The sequence below is a fragment of the Artemia franciscana genome, chromosome 10, assembly GCF_032884065.1.
Source record: "Artemia franciscana chromosome 10, ASM3288406v1, whole genome shotgun sequence".
Classification (NCBI taxonomy): Eukaryota; Metazoa; Arthropoda; class Branchiopoda; order Anostraca; family Artemiidae; genus Artemia; species Artemia franciscana.
The window spans coordinates 46,334,451-46,357,980 of NC_088872.1; the positions used below are offsets into that span (position 1 = coordinate 46,334,451).

General features: G+C 36.7%; 1 protein-coding gene across 2 annotated transcripts in view; it reads left to right on the forward strand.

Moving 5' to 3' along the window:
* Window positions 1-23,530, forward strand: part of LOC136032265 (uncharacterized) — a 231,232-nt gene that overhangs the window by 130,404 nt on the left and 77,298 nt on the right. Inside the window, exon 11 of one of the 2 annotated variants that reach the window (XM_065712514.1) lies at window positions 16,347-16,806. The exons of the other annotated variant lie outside the window; for it this stretch is intronic. Coding sequence (XP_065568586.1) covers window positions 16,347-16,479 — 133 coding nt within the window. The 3' untranslated portion in view covers window positions 16,480-16,806. Of the gene's footprint in view, window positions 1-16,346; window positions 16,807-23,530 lie in introns of those variants that run through there. 2 annotated transcript variants of the gene reach the window in all.

Sequence of the window (23,530 nt, forward strand, 5' to 3'; positions counted from 1 at the left end):
CGATGAAATCGTAAAATATCAGGCTGGAAGATACATAAGCAGTAATGAAGCTGCTTGGCGAATTCTTTCATTTCCAATACATGAACGAAGTCCAGCTGTTGTTCACAAAGCGGTACATTTACAGAATGGACAACGTGTTTATTTTTCGGAATCCAACGTGCGACAAAGAGCCCTGAATCCACCGGATACAACGTTAACTGCTTTCTTTTCACTATGTCAAAATGATTCTTTTGCAAAAAAAACTGCTGTATACTGAAGTGCCTTCGTATAACACGTGGAATGCTAAAAATAAAGGCTAATTTTCATTAAAATAATTCATACTTATGACAGTCTTTTACTCCCTTTTTTAAATAAGGCAAATTTTTATCAGACTCTTAGCTTTTGGTGAATAACTATAAGCCTAATGAATTATTTATTTATTTAGTCATCCTATAGCTTGTAAGCTAAAAGCTTATAAGCATAACATACAAAATAAAAATCAAAAAGTGGCAACTTCAGGAATATTTAACAAAAATTAATGGCAAACTTATGTCTGAAAATATACCACTATAAAAAGAGGTGTTTACTAACTCAGTCTTAAAACTAGGAACGGTACAAGCAGTGACACAACTATCAGGTAATGAATTCCAAAGCTTTATTGATCTACTTACAAAAGACATCTAACCTATTTTTAATTTTGGTACGAGGGGGTAAAATTTCAATGCGTTTTGCCTGGTTGATGTATAATGGCTTCTTTGAAAGAAATTTTCTGAATCCAAATTTACAATCCTGTTTACAATACTGTGGATACTGAGAAGATCAGAGTGCTTCTGACAGAAGTGAAGACTCGACAATCCCAGCACCTCTAAACGTTTTGAATTTGACAAATGCATCAAGTAGGAAATTAGCTTTGTAACAGATCTTTGTACTGATTCAATTTTCTTCCTATCATCTTTATTTATAGGGTAACATACTGGAGTGCAATATTCAAGGATAGGGCGAACCTTTGACTTGTATAGTATAAAAAATCTCACATTAAACTTCAAAAATACTCTTTTAATTTTAAACAATGCAAACCATGCTCTACCCGAGACAGTCCTTGAATGCTCACCAAACTTTAATAACGGATCAAATACTATGCCAAGATCGCTGATAGTCCTCGCCTCCGGTATCTTGGTACTTCCAATCAAATAGTGAGGATGCAAATTTCCAAACGACTTTCTACGGAGATAGTGCATGACAGAACACTTTGAAGTGTTTAAAACCATATAGTTAATCCTGCACCATTAACTTAAGCTTTCTATATCCTTCTGGAGTAGTTTTTCATCTTGTACCGAGCCAACTTTCCTATACAACTTCACATCATCAGCAAGGATTTTAGCTGTAGAATTTCTTATAGCTGACGGTAGATCATTTACATATATATATATATATATATATATATATATATATATATATATATATATATATATATATATATATATATATATATATATATATATATATATATATATATATATATATATATGGAGAATAAAATCAGACCTAAGCAACTACCCTATGGAACCCCGCGACTACCTAATATACATGAGGATTTTGCCTGAACAACAACAATGCTTGACTTCTACCAATCATGAAACTTTCAATCCACCTACGTTTACACTCACCGAGATTTTGGAGTTTTTGAAGCAGCTTAGAGGGGCATATTTTGTCAAAGGCTTTTGAAAAATCGAAATATATGTAATCAAATGGGTCACCTTCGTCAAAAAACTGCTGGAAGTCTTTTATGAACCCCAAAAGTTGCGTACTACATTAACGCTTCTGCCTGTATATATGTTGAGCCTTTGATCATGGCCCGTTTTCTTCATAATGTAACCATATACGATTAACCACAAAATTTTCTATCATTCTGCAAAATATTGAAGTAATAGAAATTGGTCTGTAATTTTCAAGAGAATCGCGTCCACCAGACTTGTATAGTAGCTTCACAAGAGCTTCTTTTCATCGACTTGGAAGAGATCCAGCCGAAAGTGACCGATTGAACAGTATGACAAGCGGTTCACATAAAACAGATGCCAAATTTTTTAACATAATATTTGTAATACCGCCAATATCCAAGTTTTGCCTGTATCCAACGTTCTCAGTGCTTTCAAAACCTCGGAAATAGAAAATAAACGGTCATCAGATACTCCATTTGGACTAGTTAAATCATTCCTTATGCTAGATTTGAACTCATTTTTTGTCGAACTCTCTGTCCCAGAAACTTATAAGAATAGTATCTTCCCTAAAAACACTGGACGATGGTGACCTATCTCCTGAAAAACGAAATGGAAAGTGAAAAATCGCGTCAGAGTGGGACGTTCTGTATACGTAAAATTGTTTCAAATTGTGAATTCAAAAACCCCTAAAATCGCTATTCAAAAACCCCTAAAATCGCTAAAAATCGGCTTAAAAGTTGCGTTTAAGGAATTTGATGAGATAATGATTTTATTTATCCTGGAACACCAAATCTTAATTGAAATCATTAGAAATATGATTCGGCCCAAGGATTGGAGTATATGGAAGCCTCTTTCACTATTGCAAACACGAATTCTTCCTAACAAAGAATACTTGGAGTTAGAGGACCAACGAAGTGATATGTTCTATTTAATACGTAGGCTATATAAGCTGTTTAACGAGGATGGGTTGTGCCAGTACCAAGCCGCAGCCTCAAACCCGAAATGATACATACCGCCAAAATGCTTTCAGATTTTTTTTTCAGAATTCCTTATCAAAATTGACTCAAGCTCCCGCCTATTTTCACGCAACAGTTTGGTCGCATGATTTCTAGCTTTTTTATAAGTTTTCATATTCACATCAGTCCTATCAGCAATGAAACTCCTCCAAGCTGCATTTTTTCCTTTTATTGCTTGAGTACCGGCTTAGGAAAGCTCACTCTGTTTTTAGACCTTGGGCAGACATTTATTTTGGGGACAAATTTTTCACGTCCTTGTGATATTACTTTGAGCAAAATATTGAAAATCATATCTAGCGATAGATCAGATTTCCTAAACTCATCACATAAATTTAAATCAATAATAAAATTTTTTAATCCATCATAATCAGCTTCCGCATAGTATTGTATCAGATTAATGACGCTTCTTGACTACTAAGGTCCCTGCGTCGGCCCTGCAGTGCATTCCTGCAGCATGATTCGATCTCTGGGTCCCGTATTACCAAGCTAAGGTCAAATCCACAGCGCCACCACAGGACATTCGCATAGTCATACCGTATCTTCGTCGATTTAACTTCAGGAATAGATAATTTTAAACTAATTTCTAAAGCAACGTGAAAACTTGGTCTAGTGTCGAGGGAGTCTGATCAGACCATAACCTTGTTGGATCAATCGCATGCTGGAAAAACTTATTTTCAACAACAGCAGATAGAAAACTTTGCTCCCTACTATTCTCAGAAGCTTCCATTCAAAGATTTTGCCAATCTATCTTTGGCAGATTAAAATCACCAACTACTAGGACTGGACAATTTTTAGACAACACAAAAACACTCAAAAAACTCAAACTCATATTTAACAAAGGACTTCTATAAAGCACTTCCAAACAAATTATTTTTCTAGGGCCCGTAACATGTACATCAAGACAAATAGACTCAATTAAATCAGGAGGCTGAAAATCCTGCACTATGATGTATGATAGTGAACACAAAAATCCCTCTCTTTGCTCTCACATTAACTTCAAGGGAATAGCCGCTTAAGGGCAAATGGTAAATAGATGGATCACTACAGTTTTTTGGTAAAGCTTCCGTGACTACTACAATATGCAGATTTCTCTCAAAGATTGTCACACTAAATTCATCAAACTTATTACATAAGCAGTCAGCTTTAGTATACAAAACACTTAACTCCTTAATTTTGAACATTTTCTTCCCATGGGGCACGAAAATTAGTCAACTTCACAAGTTCTGGTCCATTGTTGCCACGGCGCTTTTTCAACCCTTTTCGCCGTTTGACATCTTTTCCTTGAGCTGTATTTTCAATGCATCGTAAGTCTTTTTCTCAACAAGTTCTACACTGGTTCGGTCATGAGATATCCCGAACTGAGGACGTCGAGTTTGAAGTTATTCCATGTTCGATAGGAGAAAATGACAAGCGGCATCACTATCTACTGGAGATTTAGAAATTATCTTAATTGGACTAACTTTATTCTCTTGTGGTTTTTCAAGCATTACAGAAAAATGGCCCTTAAAGGAGCAAGCTCGAAATATTTCGTCATTTAGAATGGCCAAATCGGTGACATTTTGTTTTTTTCTTGTCTGCAAATGTATGTTTTCTGTAATTCCAAAAACAGATTTTTATGTTTGTGAATAATATCTGACAAGTATTAAGAGCTTTTACTAGATGACGGAGCACTTGCCTCTAGCTTTGTTATAATGGCAGTAGAAATATTTTCGCTAAGATTATGTAATTCTTGTTTAGCTGTTTCTACCGCTATTTGCTTGACATCATCCGTAGACCATTTGTTTTGAATTTCAACTTCATGGTTCGAAATTCTTTGAATGATAGGATCTAGTTCCTTCTTTAATTCGAACTTGAATTCTTCTTTAAATTGATCGAAAAAAAGCTGCTCATCTCAGTGCGCACAATTTCTCTCATCTCCCTTGCTGTAACAACGTCATCGTTCGGCCTTTTCTGTTTGCAAATTTGACACCGCCAAACTGGGAGTCCAATCTCCGACTCATCTTTGTGAAAAGCTGATATTCTGGCACACTCATTTCCACACAGTAAATACAAAGCCATTTTTCACAGCCATCACACAGAAGTACTGCCGAATCATCCGTTAGCTTTTTGTCGCAAGCTTCGCACGCATCTACCCCCTTTTTCGGGGGCAGCCGAACCCTTTTTGAACTCATTTTCAGAACGAGTAAATTACTATCTAATAGCCGTAATCTGGCAACCCTGCCTGAAATAAATTTGGGCTGCAGAGGCTGGTCTGATCTAATAGATGATCAAGGGTTTCAAAACAATGTTCAATTTAGTTTATTCTGTGTACTGAAACCAGGCTTAGTCACTTAGAACACAAGAGTCACTAGTAAACAAGAAATTTTCAACCGAGAAATTTGCCACGCGTGGCTGTCAGCGTTGCGGCTAATATATATCTACTAGCTGTTGGAGTGGCACTTCGCGCCACCCCAACACCTAGTGAGTGGGGGCGCTTCGCCCCCCCCCCCCAAGCCCCCCACGCGCGTAAGTCGTTACGTGCCATATTAGTTACGCGCCATTGTAGTTGTGTCCCTGTATACCACCTATGAATATAGATAGATTTGTATATATGTTTTGAACTACGTAAAACTTGCGAATATACAACATTCTTGGCTTTCCCATTGTCTGTGCATATACAAAGCCTTATGTACTTATAATGACGTCATATGGAAACGCTCTTCTTACAAACAAACAAACATGCATACACACAACTCGTTTTTATATAGATAGATAGATAGATAGATAAATACAAATTAACTGCGTAAAACTTGCGAATATACAACATTCTTCGCTGTCCAATTGTCGCTGCATATAAATAGATTGTCAGGTTTACTGACCCTCGAACATGCAACGTACAATTGTCCATGGGAAAAACAATCAGTATTAAGATCTATACCACATTTTTCTAATGATTGACCTTGAGCTTTGTTGATGGTGATTGCAAATGCTAATCGAATTGGGAACTGCAATCTTTTAAATTGAAAAGGTAGATCCGTTGGAATCATGGGAATGCGAGGAATAAGAACAGCATCACCCTAAAAAGGCCCTGTCAAGATTGTGGCCTCTATTACGTTTTCCATTGTTTTTTTTACGGCAAGTCGCGTGCCATTGCAAAGCTTTGGTGGGTTTATGTTACGTAACAATATTATTGGTACGCCTATTTTTAGTTGTAGCACGTGTGGTGGAAACCCTGAAAGATCCACGGAATTTAAAAATTCAGATGGATAATTAACCGCCTCATTTGGTTCCAAAACTGTGTCGACTGACTTGTAAAGGACTGCCTGGTCTCGAATCTTGGTCAAAACAATATTGTTGATTTCGTGGACGTCTATATTTTTGGGTGCAAGAATCGCTCTTTCACTTACCATTTATTATTTTTATAATTGTTTAGAATATTCGGAAACACTTTTCAATCAATTCATTTTTGGACGTCACTACATTACAGAATTCAGCAGGTAGTTGTATACGTCCTGAAATTGAGTCTACTGGGAGCTTTCCGTTTCCAATTGCCAGCAATTGATCTGAAAATGTTTGACCAGAGTCATCGTTTTGCAATCGGACACGCATATTTGTAGTTAATTTTAATGTTTTTACATGTGCCCATAAATTAGAATTTTTCAGGCAAGCATTCATTTCGTCTGCAGGGGTTGATCTAGGTATTATAGGTAATGTTTGCCTGAAATATCCCGCAAGCAATATTAATATTGCTGCCACAGGGTTTCGAATTCCCTCGCATATCTTTCAAACATTGATCCAGATCCTCGAGCGATTTTTGGTGTGCCATTTTGCACTCGTCCCAAATAATAAGTTTGCATTGCTGCAATACTTTACCCATCCCAGATGATTTGGAAATATTGCACGTGGGAGTTTCTGTAGAATGCAAATTCAGAGGCAATTTCAAAGCGGAATGAGCAGTTCTTCCACCAGGCAGCAACGTTGCGGCTATTCCGGACGACGCAATTGCCAACAATATATCATTTTTTGATCGAATTGATGCCAGAATCTGTTTTATCACAAACGTTTTACCAGTACCTCCTGGCGCGTCCAAAAAGAAAATTTCTCCAACGTTGTTATCGACACAATGCATTATCGTATTATAAATTTCTTTTTGTTCCGACATTAACTTGGAAATGTTATTTTGTACATACGACAATAGATCACTCGTACTGTAACTTATTTCACGATCCAATTCTACACATGTCGAAACAGCAGCGGTACGATTAGGTGAAGGCATTCCCAAATCCTGAAGAGGTTTGTTTGCCATACATACGCACAAATCTTCTATAATAACTAAAGTGTAGTTATAAATTTCTGATGTAAAATCAAAAGTCATATCTGACGTCTCTAACCGTTTTCGATGGAGTATATCTTCGGACATTTTCGATTTATATATTTCCCATAACTCTGTAGGAGCTGAAGGAGAGCAAGTTGTTAGTATGATTCCAAACAATGCACGAATTTGACTTGGAGTTGACGTTTCGCACGCGTCATTGATGCAGTTATCCCAGTGTTGGTCATTCTTCAATAAATTCAGAGCTTGGCATGCACTACGGTAAGTGTCATGTATAGTACCGTTTACAGTTCTGAAATACTCAAAGGACGTCGGACCGGGTACGTTGCACGTTGGATTCCGAAAAAGAAACACGTTGACCATTCTGTAAATGTACCGCTAATTGAACAACAGCTGGACTACGTTCATGTATCGGAAATGAAAGAATTTGCCAAACAGCTTCATTACTGCTTATGTATCTTCCAGCCTGATATTGTACGATTTCGTCTATATCTTTGATTTCGGACAAAAATCCAAAAACTGCCATGTCACTGCCTTTGTTGACGTATTTACATATGTATTTGATTGCCTTTACGGAGTTACAGTATTCAACGTTTATGTGTGCATTAAATGTTTTTGATAATAATGGGGAATATGGAACAACCCACTGGTTATCTACTTCGATGGTGGTACCGTTACGCTTCTTTATTATTGCTGTTTTACCGCCATCTTCAGTAGATCTTCTTCTATATTGTGGGTAACCATCATTGCCAGTAATTGTGTTGGGTACTAAAAGCCGAGGATATTGCTTTGTGCACCTTCCTTTGGCCATGCATAGTGAATTTTCGTTCAGTACACCGCAAGGTCCATGTATCATATTTTTTACAACAATATCATATAACCCCTTATCGACAGTTTCATCAGGTATTTCAGAGGAAATCACATCATCAATTTCGTTCGAAGTAATTTTATAATTTAGCCAGATTAGTATATGTGCATGTGGCAATCCTCGTTTTTGCCATTCCACTGAGTACATCCAGCATCGCACAGACCCAAACACTTCAAGTTTTACTATGTAGTTTATCAGTGATTACAACTTTCGCCGGAAGACATGGGCCGTAATGTCATGTCTATGAACCGCCGATTGTCCTTGAAATAAAAGCTGCTGTATCTCGTCCCAAGATTGATTACATGTAAATGTAATAAATAAATCTGGACGACCATAGAGACGAACATACGCAATAGCATCTTGAGCATATTCATGCATATGACGGGGACTGCCAGCATAAGACGAAGGTAAAATCGTTAATCTTCCAACGTTTGTGGTATTACCGTCATTTACAACTGCATCTCGCAAATGAATGTATTGTTCAGAGCGGAGCTTGGTCTAATTCAGACGGATAAATAGCAAACGTTCTGATTCAATTTTTGCATACATATCAACGACGTATTGGTGAAACGATTTACGGCATTTTAAAATATAATTGTCTTCATCCTGCCGAATCATTAGTCTATATGAATAATAATGCATTGCACTGCATTTCTTATTCATTTCTTTGTTAGTGGCTGGATTTATCAATTTAATATTAAAGTGATAGCCGTCGGCTCCATCCCAAAAAATGATAGGATATTGTAGGGCATCGTAGCATCGATGAGTTTCAGCAATTCTTACCAACTGAGCGTTTTGCTTATGAAGAATAATATCTCGAGGTAAAAACTGATCACCGACCATAACGATTGCCACTTTGTCGATAGTTGGAGCATTGTATCTACGCACATGTTGGCCAGGATGCATTTTGTCAGCGGAAATAACAATTTTGTACGTATCAGTAGGCATCAAATCGATGGCTGTTTTGAACAGACGCACTAAATTATTATTTTCGTGGAAAAGATGTTGCAATTCGGAAACGATTGTCCTTTCAACGTCGGGAGAAATTTCGCAACGTGCATTCAATTCAGAATTTTTATCACTGATGAAGTACAATTGTAAAAATTTATGATTATCGCCTGAAAATGGTAGAAGGGACCCTGCTCTATGATAAATTTACCCTTTTACCTTGAAAGTAGGCATATATTGATCTGGATTTTCGATTTGGGCGCCAAACGACATAATTTGGAAACATGAGTTATATTTTCTGATCTGTGATAAAAAACGCTTAGATTCTGACGTAGTTCCAGTAAGCAAAGTCTTCAATGGCTCTGGTGGTGCAGCCAATAGAGGAAGTTTAACTTTTCCTGAGGTGCAACACATTCCCATTGTTTCACCATTGAATTTCAAGGCCTTGCAACAGGGAAAAATTTTAGACATAGTCCCGGTTTGAACACATCTACTCAAGCTATAATCATCGACTGGGCTATACCTGAATGCCAGGCGATAATTTTCAGGTTGCTCTTGTGATTTCTCGGCACGCTTTCTTTTCTTACTTTCTCTATCAGCCGCAAGCCTGTTTTCTTGCTGTTCTTCTGATTCTTTGGCACGCCTTCTTTTTTCACTTTCTCTTTTAGCAGCAAGTCTGTTTTTGCGTTACTCTGGTAGTTCCTCGACACGTCTTCGTTGACGGAAATTGCACATTCCTAATCTGGCATTATCTCTTGAAGCCCCAAGCCTGTTTTCACGTTGCTCTTGTGATTCCTCGGCACGCTTTCTGTTCTTACTTTCTCTATCAGCCACAAGCCTCTATTCTTGCTGTTCTTGTGATTCCTCAGCACGCTTTCTTTTCTTACTCTCTATATCAGCAGCAAGTTTTTTGGCATAGACTCTTTGAGCAGCTTCCTCGGCTGTTGCCATTGTAGGTTCTTCAGTCATTTTACAATTAAACATTTTTCCGACCACGATCTTCTTAGAATTAAAAATTGTCTGTCAACGAATGTCTTAAATACCTTTAATGACGTCATAGTCATAACTAACATGACGACAACTAACTTCATGACGACATGACGTCACTCGACAGACATAACACATAGACAACTTATCTTCTATATATATAAAAATAAGTTGTCTGTCTGTGGATCAGGTGACGTCATGTTTCTGTGTCGGCTGACGTCATGAAATTAGTTGTCGTCATTTTTGCTTTGACGGTGACGTCATTCAAGTGACGGTGACGTCATTCAAGATATTTAAGACATATGTTCACGTAGAAATCTATTAATGTTTAAGTTTGCAATGACTGATTAACTTACCATGACAAAAGCCGATGAAGATGCTCAAAGAGTCTATGCCAAAAACTTGCTGCTGATAGAGAAAGTCAGAAAAAAAAGCGTGCCGAGGAACTACCAGAGCAACGCGAAAGCAGACTTGCTACTAAAAGAGAAAGTGAAAAAAGAAGGCGTGCCGAGGAATCAAAAGAACAGCAAGGAAACAGGCTTGAGGCTGATAGAGAAAGAAAGAACAGAAAGCGTGCCGAGGAATCAAAAGAACAGCAAGGAAACAGGCTTGAGGCTGATAGAGAAAGAAAGAACAGAAAGCGTGCCGAGGAACTACCAGAGCAACGCGGAAGCAGGATTGCTGTTGATAGAGAAAGTAAGAAAAGAAAGCGTGCCGAGGAATCAGAGCAACCTGAAAGTTATCGCCTGGCATTCAGGTACAACCCAGTCGATGATTATAGCTTGAGTAGATGTGTTCAAACCGGGACAATGTCTAAAATTTGTCCCTATTGCAAGGCCTTGAAATTCAATGGTGAAACAATGGGAATGTGTTGCGCCTCAGGAAAAGTTAAACTTCCTCTATTGGCTGCACCACCAGAGCCATTGAAGACTTTCCTTACTGGAACTACGTCAGAATCTAAGCGTTTTTTGTCAAAATTCAGAAAATACAACTCATGTTTCCAAATGACGTCGTTTGGAGCCCAAATTGAAAATCAAGATCAATTTATGTCTACTTTCAAAGTAAAAGGGCAAATTTATCATAGAGCAGGGTCCCTTCTACCACTCTCAGTCGAGAATCATAAATTTTTACAATTGTACTTCATCAGTGATAGAAATTCTGAATTGAATGCACGTTGCGAAATTTCTCCCAACGTTGAAAGGACAATCGTTTCCCAATTGCAACATCTTTTCCACGAAAATAATAATTTAGTGCGTCTGTTCAAAACAGCCATCGATTTGATGCCTACTGATACGCATAAAATTGTTATTTCTGCTGACAAAACGCCTCCTGGCCAACATGTGCGTAGATACAATGCTCCAACTATCGACAAAGTGGCAATCGTTATGGTCGGTGATCAGTTTTTACCTCGAGATATTATTCTTCATAAGCGAAACGCTCAGTTGTTAAGAATTGCTGAAACTCATCGATGCTACGATGCCCTACAATATCCTATCATTTTTTGGGATGGAGCCGACGGCTATCACTTTAATATTAAATTGATGAATCCAGCCACTAACAAAGAAATGAATAAGAAATGCAGTGCAATGCATTATTATTCCTATAGACTAATGATTCGGCAGGATGAAGAAAATTATATTTTAAAATGCCGTGAATTGTTTCACCAATTCGTCGTTGATATGTATGCTAAAATTGAATCAGAACGTTTGCTATATATCCGCCTGAATCAGACCAAGCTCCGCTCTGAACAATACATTCATTTGCGAGATGCAGTTATAAATGACGGTAATACCACAAACGTTGGAAGATTAACAATTTTACCTTCGTCATATGCTGGCAGTCCCCGTCATATGCATGAATATGCTCAAGATGCTATTGCGTATGTTCGTCTCTATGGTTGTCCAGATTTATTTATTACATGTAATCAATCTTGGGACGAGATACTGCAGCTTTTACTTCAAGGACAATCGGCGGTTCATAGGCATGACATTACGGCCCGTGTCTTCCGGCAAAAGTTGAAATCACTGATAAACTACATAGTAAAACTTGAAGTGTTTGGGTCAGTGCGATGCTGGATGTACTCAGTGGAATGGCAAAAACGAGGTTTGCCACACGCACATATACTAATCTGGCTACATAAAAAATTACTTCGAACGAAATTGATGATGTGATTTCTGCTGAAATACCTGATAAAAATGTCGATAAGGGGTTACATGATATTATTGTAAAAAATATGATACATGGACCTTGCGGTGCACTGAACGAAAATTCACCATGCATGGCCAAAGGAAGGTGCACAAAGCAATATCCTCGACTTTTAGTATCAAACACAATTACTGGCAATGATGGTTACCCACAATATAGAAGAAGATCTACTGAAGATGGCGGTAAAACAGCAATAATAAAGAAGCGTAACGGTACCACCATCGAAGTAGATAACCAGTGGGTTGTTCCATATTCCCCATTATTATCAAAAACATTTAATGCACACATAAACGTTGAATACTGTAACTCCGTAAAGGCAATCAAATACATATGTAAATACGTCAACAAAGGCAGTGACATGGCAGTTTTTGGCTTGCAGCCCGAAATCGAAGATTTCGATGAAATCGTAGAATATCAGGCTGGAAGATACATAAGCAGTAATGAAGCTGTTTGGCGAATTTTTTCATTTCCGATACATGAACGTAGTCCAGCTGTTGTTCACTTAGCGGTACATTTACAGAATGGTCAACGTGTTTATTTCACGGAAACCAACGTGCAACAAAGAGTCCTGAATCCACCGGATACAACATTAACAGCTTTTTTTTCGCTTTGCAAAAATGATTCTTTTGCAAAAAAAACTGCTGTATACTGAAGTGCCTTCGTATTACACGTGGAATACTAAAAATAAAGTATTTGAACGTCGAAAACAGGGTAAGTCAGTCGACGGCCAACCTACCATCTTCAAAGATACCACGATAGGAAGAGTCTACACCATTCACCCCGATCAACATGAATGCTTCTTTCTACGCCTGCTTTTGGTGAATGTACCCGGTCCGACATCCTTTGAGTATTTGAGGACTGTAAATGGTACTATACATGACACTTACCGTAGTGCATGCCAAGCTCTGAATTTATTGGAGAATGACCAACACTGGGATAACTGCATCAATGACGCGTGCGAAACGTCAACCCCAAGTCAAATTCGTGCATTGTTTGGCATCATTTTAACAACTTGTTCTCCATCAGCTCCTACAGAGTTATGGGAAAAATATAAGTCAAAAATGTCCGAAGATATACTCCATCGAAAACAGTTAGAGACGTCAGATATGACTTTTGATTTTACATCAGAAATTTATAACTACACTTTAGTTGTTATAGAAGATCTGTGCGTACGTATGGCAAACAAACCTCTTCAGGATTTGGGAATGCCTTCACCTTACCGTATCGCTGCTGTTACGACATGTGTAGAATTGGATCGTGAACAAAGTTACAGTACGAGTGATCTATTGTCGTATGTACAAAATAACATTTCCAAGTTAACGTCGGAACAAAAAGACATTTATGATACGATAATGCATTGTGTCGATAACAACGTTGGAGAAATTTTCTTTTTGGATGCGCCAGGAGGTACTGGTAAAACGTTTGTGATAAAACTGATTCTGGCATCAATTCGATCAAAAAATGATATAGCGTTGGCAATTGCGTCGTCCGGAATAGCCGCAACATTGCTGCCTGGTGGAAGAACTGCTCATTCCGCTTTGAAATTGCCTCTGAACTTGCATTCTACAGAAACTCCCACGTGCAATATTTCCAAATCATCTGGGATGGATAAAGTATTGTATCAATGCAAACTTATTATTTGGGATGAGTGCACAATGGCACACAAAAAATCGCTCGAGGCTCTGGATCAATGCTTGAAAGATTTGCGAGGGAAGTCGAAACCCTTTGGCAGCACATTAATATTGCTTGCGGGAGATTTCAGGCAAACATTACCTATAATACCTAGATCAACTCCTGCAGACGAAATGAATGCTTGCCTGAAAAATTCTAATTTATGGGCACACGTAAAAACATTAAAATTAACTACAAATATGCGTGTCCGATTGCAAAACGATGACTCTGGTCAAACATTTTCAGATCAATTGCTGGCAATGGGAAACGGAAAGCTCCCAGTAGACTCAATTTCAGGACGTATACAACTACCTGCTGATTTCTGTAATTTAGTGACGTCCAAAAATGAATTGATTGAAAAAGTATTTCCGAATATTCTAAAAAATTATAAAAATAATAAATGGCTAAGTGAAAGAGCGATTCTCGCACCCAAAAATATAGACCTCCACGAAATCAACAATATTGTTTTGACCAAGATTCGAGACGAGGCAGTCCTTTACAAGTCAGTCGACACAGTTTTGGAACCAAATGAAGCGGTTAATTATCCATCTGAATTTTTAAATTCCATAGATCTTTCAGGGTTTCCCCCACACGTGCTACAACTAAAAATAGGCGTACCAATAATACTTTTAAGAAATATAAACCCACCAAAGCTTTGCAATGGAACTCGACTTGCCGTAAAAAAAACAATGGAAAACCTAATAGAGGCCACAATCTTGACAGGGCCTTATGAGGGTGAGGCTGTTCTTATTCCTCGCATTCCCATGATTCCAACGGATCTGCTTTTTCAATTTAAAAGATTGCAATTCCCAATTGGATTAGCATTTGCAACCACCATCAACAAAGCTCAAGGTCAATCATTAGAAAAATGTGGTATAGATCTTAATACTGATTGTTTTTCCCATGGACAATTGTACGTTGCATGTTCGAGGGTCGGTAAACCTGACAATCTATTTATATGCAGCGACAATTGGACAGCGAAGAATGTTGTATATTCGCAAGTTTTACGCAGTTAATTTGTATTTTGGAACCAAATGAAGCGGTTAATTATCCATCTGAATTTTTAAATTCCATAGATCCTTCAGGGTTTCCACCACATTTGCTACAACTAAAAATAGGCGTACCAATAATACTTTTAAGAAATATCAACCCACCAAAGCTTTGCAATGGGACGCGACTTGCCGTAAAAAAAACGGAAAACCTAATAGAGGCCACAATCTTGACAGGGCCTTATGAGGGTGAGGCTGTTCTTATTCCTCGCATTCCCATGATTCCAACGGATCTGCTTTTTCAATTTAAAAGATTGCAATTCCCAATTGGATTAGCATTTGTAACCACCATCAACAAAGCTCAAGGGCAATCACTAGAAAAATGCGGTATAGATCTTAATACAGATTGCTTTACCAATGTACAATTGTATGTTACATCTTTGAGGGTCGGTAAACCTGACAATCTATTTATACGCACAGACAATGGGACAGCGAAGACTGTTGTATATTCACAATTTTTTACGTAGTTAATTTGTATTGTATCTATCTATCTATCTATCTATATAAAAACGAGTTGTGTGTATGCATGTTTGTTTGTTTGTAAAAAGAGCATTTGCATATGACGTCATTATTAGTACATACGGCTTTGTATATGGACAGACAATGGGAAAGCCAAGAATGTTGTATATTCGCAATTTTTACGTAGTTTGAAACACATATATAAATCTATCTATATTCACAGGTGGGACACAGGGACACAACTACAATGGCGCGTAACTAATATGGCGCGTAACAACTTACGCGCGCGGGGGGGCTCGGGGGGGGCGCGAAGCGCCCCACCAACTAGGTGTTGGGGTGGCGCGAAGCGCCACCCCAACAGCTAGTTTTTATATATATAGATATATATATTATATATACAGAATAACCATAAAAAGCTCTAATTTGAATCTTCGAACTTTTGGAGGAAATTTTACACTGGGGGATTTGCCACAATTCCTATACAATATTCTTTTCATTTGTCTTACTTTCTCTTTGCCGACTCAATTTTACGCATGGAGATGGTAAGGGTAATTGTCCGGGGTAAATTTTCCCTGGGATTCAATTTTCTGGAGGATGTTGCCGTGGAGGGAATTTTTCCTTTGAGGTAGAGCCGGATTTCCTGGCACTGTTTAAAAAACAATCAGGAATTAAATTTAAGAAAAAAAAAGTTTTCTCAACTCAAAATAAGGAACAACGTTAAAGCTAAAAATGAACAGAAACTACTATTAAATAAGGGGGATTTCCCTTTCCTCAACAACTTGCTAATTGCGTTAAATTTTGAGTTTTATTCCAATTCTTTAACAGCCACTTCTGAAACACAAGGTTCGTTTACTTAGAACAATAAGAAGCTTTTTTAAGAGTACCAAGTAACTTTTGCGTGAAGAGTGAGGTGTTAAGAAGGGGGCAACCCCCCTCATATTAGTAATAATTTATGTTCGTTTTCAATTTTAATGTCGCTCTTTATTTTGAGTTTAAAAAATCACTGGTCTTTTGAAATATGAAACGAAGGCACCATAAAAAAACATCATGGAACTGGAATGAATAATAATGAACAGTTGTTTTTTTCGTGGAATATATGATTTGCTCAAAGTTCACATTTTTTTTTTTCCTTAGGAAGTTTCTTAGACGGAAAAACATAGTCGAGGATAAACAAAATAAATCTTCTTCGGATCCACAAAAGCCAAGGAATATCCAAAGATTTGAGATTACAAAAATTCTAACTGAAGGAGGAAACTCAAAACCGTGAAGTTTTCACCATGCACTGATGAACGCTGGTACTTTGATGCTTCGACTAAATTTTTCACTTGGCTGTATAACAGTCTACAGCATTGCTCGATTTGAGCTTTGTGATGTCGAACTCTGGGTGACGTAACTGTCAATAATTGTCAATCTATTTCTTTTTAAAGCTATTAGTTAATCGAAGACACTATATAATTTTCAGGGTATATGCCCTTTTTAAAGAGCCTTATCTGCTGCATGGTAGTTTAAATTGAAAATTTTGGACTTACTAAAATTTTAATTAAAATATATTATAATTTTTGTGCTGATTTTGAAAATAAACATAACTTTTATAGGTGGTATATACACACGAAAAGTAGCACAGGTGGTTGATTTAGCATGAATCTGATGGATATTTTAAAATATCCATCAAATATATTATGCCAGAAAGCGACACTTTTTGCCGAACATTTTTTACGTAGACAATTAATCTAAAGGAAACTTGATATTTTGGTATTTTCTGCAATAATTGTGAAGACTTGCTATCATGCAATAATGTTGTTTGTCCCTATACATAGAGCTTGAATCAATGAAAAATAAAGGGTTTCCATAGTCGATATTTGGAAAGCCTAGTTTCAGATATTCTAGACTATCCGTTTCTAGATTGGAAACGGATTCTAGATTGCTAGCTTGACATTGTTGTTGTGGGTATCAAAAAATAGAGCAAAAAATTTTCTATTCATCAATAAGAAGCTTTTTTCTATAATATATACCTCCTGGCTGCAGTCCCTTCAAATACTATACATATTTGTGTTCCGAAATCAAAATTTCCCCTCAAAAGGTTAGATTGAGCTGTAATCGGAGCATCTAAGAATGCAAAAATTACACCAAGGGGCTAACCACTCGGATTGTTCAGGAGCGATTCAGTCAAGCATTATTTAGTTCTAACCTGTTTAAACAGAGTCTAGAGAAGAAGTAAGGTGCAGACACCAAACTGCCGGTTAATGAATATATAAGAAAATTGTATTGTATAAATAATTAAGGATAAGCTACGTCTAATCCTAGAGATAAATTGAACAGCACAAGGGCCGAATAAGAAGCAATGGTTTTATTTTAAAAAGTTTGATCTATCGTTTTGGTTTAATTAAAATAAATTCAGGACAAATTTATGCATTGTAGTATAAGTACAATTTTGCATAATCTTCGTACTGAAATAAGAATTAAAAATATATAAAACAAGCTAATTAATAGCTAATGAATGAAACAAAATAATTAATGAACGAAACAAAATGTCCCCAGAATATTTAAATTTGTTATAGCAAAACCCGAGTCTTGCTGTAGAACTACCAAAGCAAACTACAAAAGTAGTCAATGACCAGTCTCAAGTCCAAGGCCTTTCCAAGAAACAATCCCACCCCTTGGTAAATAAACCCCAATAAAAATTACCCATACTAAAGCAGTCAAATGACCAGTCTCAAGTCCAAGGCCTTTCCAAGAAACAATTCAACCCTTTAGTAAGTGAACCCCGATAAAAATGGTCAAAACCCTCATAAAGTTCTTATATAGTTCTTGTTATTGACCACAGTAACATGGGAAAAAAAGAAATATACGAGGGCTCCATTTGCCAAATGTGCAGGCCCATCGTGAAAAGTTGAAATTAAATTATCGGGCTAGAGGCAGACCGCGTTTACCAAAATATATGTTAGAAGACTTAACGGATGCTTCGGTTCACGACAAATCAAGTTCCGAAGGTTCTGGAACAAATTCCCCTTTTGTGTTGAAAGTTATCACTTCTGGAAGAAATTTGGGGTCAGACCTTCTAAAAGGCTCACGCTGGATTGTGGATCTGCCTTACCTTTTTGAGAATTATGAAAAGCTCGTGATTCGCCACATGTAAGTTTTTTCTTTGTCTTTCATTTTACGTCATTGATTTACTGCTATCAAAATTATTAGGATGGGGAATTATTCTGGGTTGCAATTAATACAACTTGTACCTTATTAATTCTTGATAATTGTCTTTTCTGCTATAGAGAAAGAATGTTCGATAACTTTTAAAGATATTTTCATCCCAAAACAACAGAACGCTCCGACGGTATCTACTTAGGTTAGTTTAATTTCACTATTGTTGGTTTTACCAACAATTTAAAGCTTATATAGAATAGTCGGCAGTTGTTTCGCTATTTCTTTAGCAATCTCATCTTCGTTTAGACAAGACAAGATTTATTTCTACAAAACGGCTATCACAAGCCCAAAAGGGCCAAATTCACATTTTAGTCTCAATAAAAAAATTTAAAAAAATGGTGAATGCCAATCAGTAATAAATATCAAACCAGTTTAAACTCATAAAATTGCAATCAGTAAAAAAGTCAAACCATAAAAAGTCTTAAATTAAAACCGGGAAAACAAATTTAAACAAAATGACAATTTAGTTTACCTTGCAATAATTGTAAAGTTTGCAGTTGCAAAATAAGCATTACAACTTTAAGTTAAAAGAGGAGCGATAAGAGCGAAGGGTTAGTAATTTAAAATTTCAAATATGTGAAGGATGAACGTTCTTCTATATCTTTCAGTGGAAACTCTTATTTGGGCAAGAAGGGGGATTTTTGTTGAATTAGAACGTGGGGCAGTGGCGAATGCAGGGGGCACCCTCCCCCTGACATAGTAGTAGATTTGTGGTTGGGACCGCTTGCTCTGGTTCTTTTAGGGACGAATTTTTTTATATTTGGTTTTTAATAGTCGAGTTTTTAGTAAGTTTTTAGTTATTAAGGCTGTTTCTTTTTGCAAACAAGTTTGAAACAAGGTTTCAGTTACTTTTTGCAGTCTCTATTAGATTTTTATTAATGACACATGTCCCCAAAAAGTATTTAATTAAATTCAAGTTTATCAAGGGGATCTGTCCGTATTACCACAAATGCCAACTGGGAGGCGAAAATTTTCATTCGTAAGAAGGGGAGATTTAAAATTCTGACTTAATCCGCTGCTAATAGCAACAATAAGAAAGCATTATATTTCTATTTCTTTGTTCTATTTTTCCTGCTACACCATCAAACGAACTATTACTTAATGTTTAATCAACAATTAGTTCCAAAGAATGTATGATACCAAAATATGGTACTAATTTTTTTTTTTGACAATACAAAGTTTAAGTAACTCGCTATAGTCGCCAGAAGTGCAAATGCTAAAAATTATGCAGAAAAGATTTAATATATTATTTTTTTGTAGAGGGTGAACAACCTTTTAATTGTGTTTTATGGCGAGGTGGTTCTTATAAACTTACTTTTTTTGTATCAATATTTCTAATTGACTTTAATTTCAATAGAACTCATCAGATTTTATATTAAATTAAAGTCCATGTCCACTACCTACCCACGACTTAGAAATTGTTGCAGTTCCCTTTAAATTGTTGGTATTTCTTTGTCCACAAGTTTATCGGAGTAACCTTTCATGTACACCCCCCCCCAAAAAAAAAATCCTAGATCCGCCCCTGACGTGGCGGGTGGGTAAATATTCACTAGGGAAAGGAGAAGTAGTACAAGGGTTATGCACGATATTGTTGGCAAAATAATAAGAAAATTTGTACTCTCATTTCCTTAAGGGTGACTAGATTTGCTCTCCGAAGAAGGGAAATGTAAGGCCCTTTACCCTGTTTGAAAATAATTCTTAGACACGTTTTTTGAACTGCCTCTATTCTGTCCCACAATTCATTGGACATGCCAGAATGGCAAACAGAGAAACAGAAAAAAAGCACAAAAAAAGTATTAATCCAAAAACGTTCAGAAATAAAATGAAAAACAAAGTTTTTGAACTGAAAGTAAGGAGCGACATTACAACTTAAAACAAGCAGAAATTACTCTGTATATTAAAAGGTTTTCTCCCTTCTCAACGCTCTGCTCCTTACGCTAAAGTTTTTTACTGTTTTAAAAAGTAAACTTAAGAAAAAGAGTCAAACTTTAGCGTAAAGAGCAAGGTGTTGAGGGAGGAAAAGCCCCTTTGATATACGGAGTAATTACTGTTCGTTAATTTTGCTCCTTACTTTCAGTTAAAAAACTTCTTTTTATCATTTTTTTTTTCCAACATAAAGCGAACTTACCAGTAGAGGTAATTTCGAACAGTTCGTGGTAACGAACTGTAGTAAGGAGCGACCCGGCTCAATAGTAACCAAAGCTCTAAAAAACAGAATTTTGATATCAGAACATCTCAAGAATCGCACTGTTATGCCGATTTTGAATATGTGAGTTTCATCATCAAGTTTAGTCTTACCCATCAAAAGTTACGAGCCTGAGAAAATTTACCTTATTTTCGAAAATGAGGGAACCCCCCTAAAAGTCATTTAATCTTAAAGAAAGTAACTCCATCAGATTCAGCGTATCACAGAACCTTATTGTACAAGTTTCAAGCTCCTATCTACAAGAATGTAGAATTTTGTATATTTTGCCAAAACACAAATCCCAGATGCGTGTTTATTTATTTAATTCTTTTTTCCAAGGGTGATTGTACCGACCCAGTGGTCTTAAAATTTTGCGAGAGGGCTCATTCAAATGGAAATGAAAAGTTCTAGCGCCATCAAAATCCTGATATAGCCATTTTATTCAGCATAGTTGAAAAACCTTATAACTATGTCTTTCAGGACGACTTACTCCCCCAAAGTCCCCATGGGAGAAGCTGCAAGTTAAAAACTTTGACCAGTGTTTGCACATAGTAATGATTATTGGGAAGTGTACAGACGTTTTCAGTGGGATTTTTTGGTTGGAAGGAGGGGTTGAGAAGAGGAGGTTATGTTGGGGAAACTTTCCATGGAGGAATTTGTCATGGGGAGGAAAATTTTCCATGAATGGGAGGGGGCAGGATTTTCTAGCATGATTTAAAAAAACAATGAAAAAATAAATATGAAAAAGTGTTTTCAACTGAAAGTAAGGACCAGCGGTAAAACTTAAAAAGAACAAAAAATATTACACATATAAGGGGTTCATTTCCTCCTAATCTCTCACTCTTTACGCTAAAGTATTTTTTAGTAATTTCAATTATTTATTCTACGGCCTTTGTGATTCAGGGGTCATTATTAAGGATTTAGGACAAAATTTAAGCTTTAGTGTAATGAGCGAGGTATTGACAAGTGGGCGAGCCCCCCTTATATACGTAATAGATACCTGCGAATATAGAAGTTCGTTAGGTAAGCTAATTCGTAAGTTACGTATATTTTTACTAATGAAAATCATCGTAAAAAACTAAAAGCTCTAGTTGCCTTTTTAAGTAGCAAAAAATTGGAGAGCAGCTGGGCCTCCTTCCCCACTCATTTTTCTCAAAATCGTTCGATCAAAATTATGAGAAAGCCGTTTAGCCAAAAAAATAAAAATTCAAATTTCGTTTTAATTATTCATCTGCGCAGAGCCGAAATCAAAACATGGATTAACTAAAAAAACGTTCAGAAATTAAATAAAAAACGATTTTTTTTAATGAAAAGAAGGAGTAACATTAAAACTTAAAACGGACAGAAATTACCCAGTATATGAAAGGGGCTGTTCCCTCCTCAACGCCCCGCTCTTTACGCTAAAGTTTTTACAGTATTAAATAGTAGATCTTTTAAATTATATTTTTGGTAAAAAATAAGGAGAGGGGCACATTTGAAGGAAGGCCTAAAAATTCAGAAAAGAACTTAAAACAACCATAAGTAGCTACTTATACTATTCCTAAGAGCGAATGCTTTGCTATACCCCACCCCTCGCCCCTCTTTAAGCGACAGTTTATAGCCCATTATATATTTCCCCATTACATTTTGAAATAGCCCCACTTTTTACTTCTGTATTAATTTATGACAAAAGCTAATCAATCGGCGGAAAAAATGAGTCGCGCTATTCTGAAATAAATAAAAAAAACAAGTTTTTTCAACTGAAAGTAAGGAGCAACATTAAAACTTAAAACGAACAGAAATTACTCCGTATATGATAGGGGCTGTTCCCTTCTCAACGCCTTGCTTTCTACGCTAAAGTTTGACTCTGTCTCACAACTCTCCATTTAAAAAAAAAAAAAACTTGCCATTTTGAATCATCAAAATGATTCAATCAGTTTTCATTCAGAGTTCAAGGAGTTAACAACAAAACCAGATTTCATTTCTTTCGGATAACATCCATGCTTACATTTAGACAAATTGTGTAACTAACTAGTTTAAACCAAGATTGAAATAACGTTTCTCTCCCGCGTGGCTTTGAGCCAATATTGTGATTTTTTTCGAATGGTGAAAAAAAGTCTTATTGCTAATTAGCGATACTGGATCAAATCAAGGAGTGATAAAGGTTTTACATTTTGCACTTTGATAAGTTTATAAGGGTGTAAATGGCAGTCCAAACACGAGAGGCCGAGAAAATGCAAAGTGCCCAGTTCTTGCAAGAAATTAATTTTAAACTGGATTTATTACCGGTGCTTTCGCAGAAAGTTAATACGATTCCTGAACTTTCGGATAGCATTGATGCCATACAAGTACAGTTAAGTAACATTATTACGCAGTTATCTAACAATGCTAAGACAAATGATGAAATTAAAAAAGAGCTGGAAAATGTGAAATCTAACCTAGCAGTCTCTTATGAACGAGCCAACAAGCTCGAAGCAGAGCAGAAAAGAACGAATTTAATCTTCTATAATTACACCCCTCAACAACTCGGCGATTATACTCTGAAGCAAGAAATAACGGGGTTATTAAATCGTACTATGCCGTCTCTCGGGATAAATCGAAGTGATATACGTGACATTTTTAGATTGAAATCAGGGCCGATAGTAGTAAAGCTAAACTCGGTTGAAATCAGAGACTATATTTTAAGAAACAGCTCCGTATTAAGAAGGTTTGGTTTATCGGTGGCTCCGGATTACACAGCTATACAAAGGGAGGCCCGTAAACATTTAAAGGAAATGTTAACTACTGCGCAAAATGATGGCCGTGATGCAAAATTACGAGGTGACAAACTATTCATCGAAGGCCGAATATTCAGGTATGATGGAAATTCAATAGTCGAGATTAAGCGTAATTTGAAGCCAGTACAAAATTCTGGTCCACCCTTTAGTGCTAGGCTCCCAAATGATCCCAATAA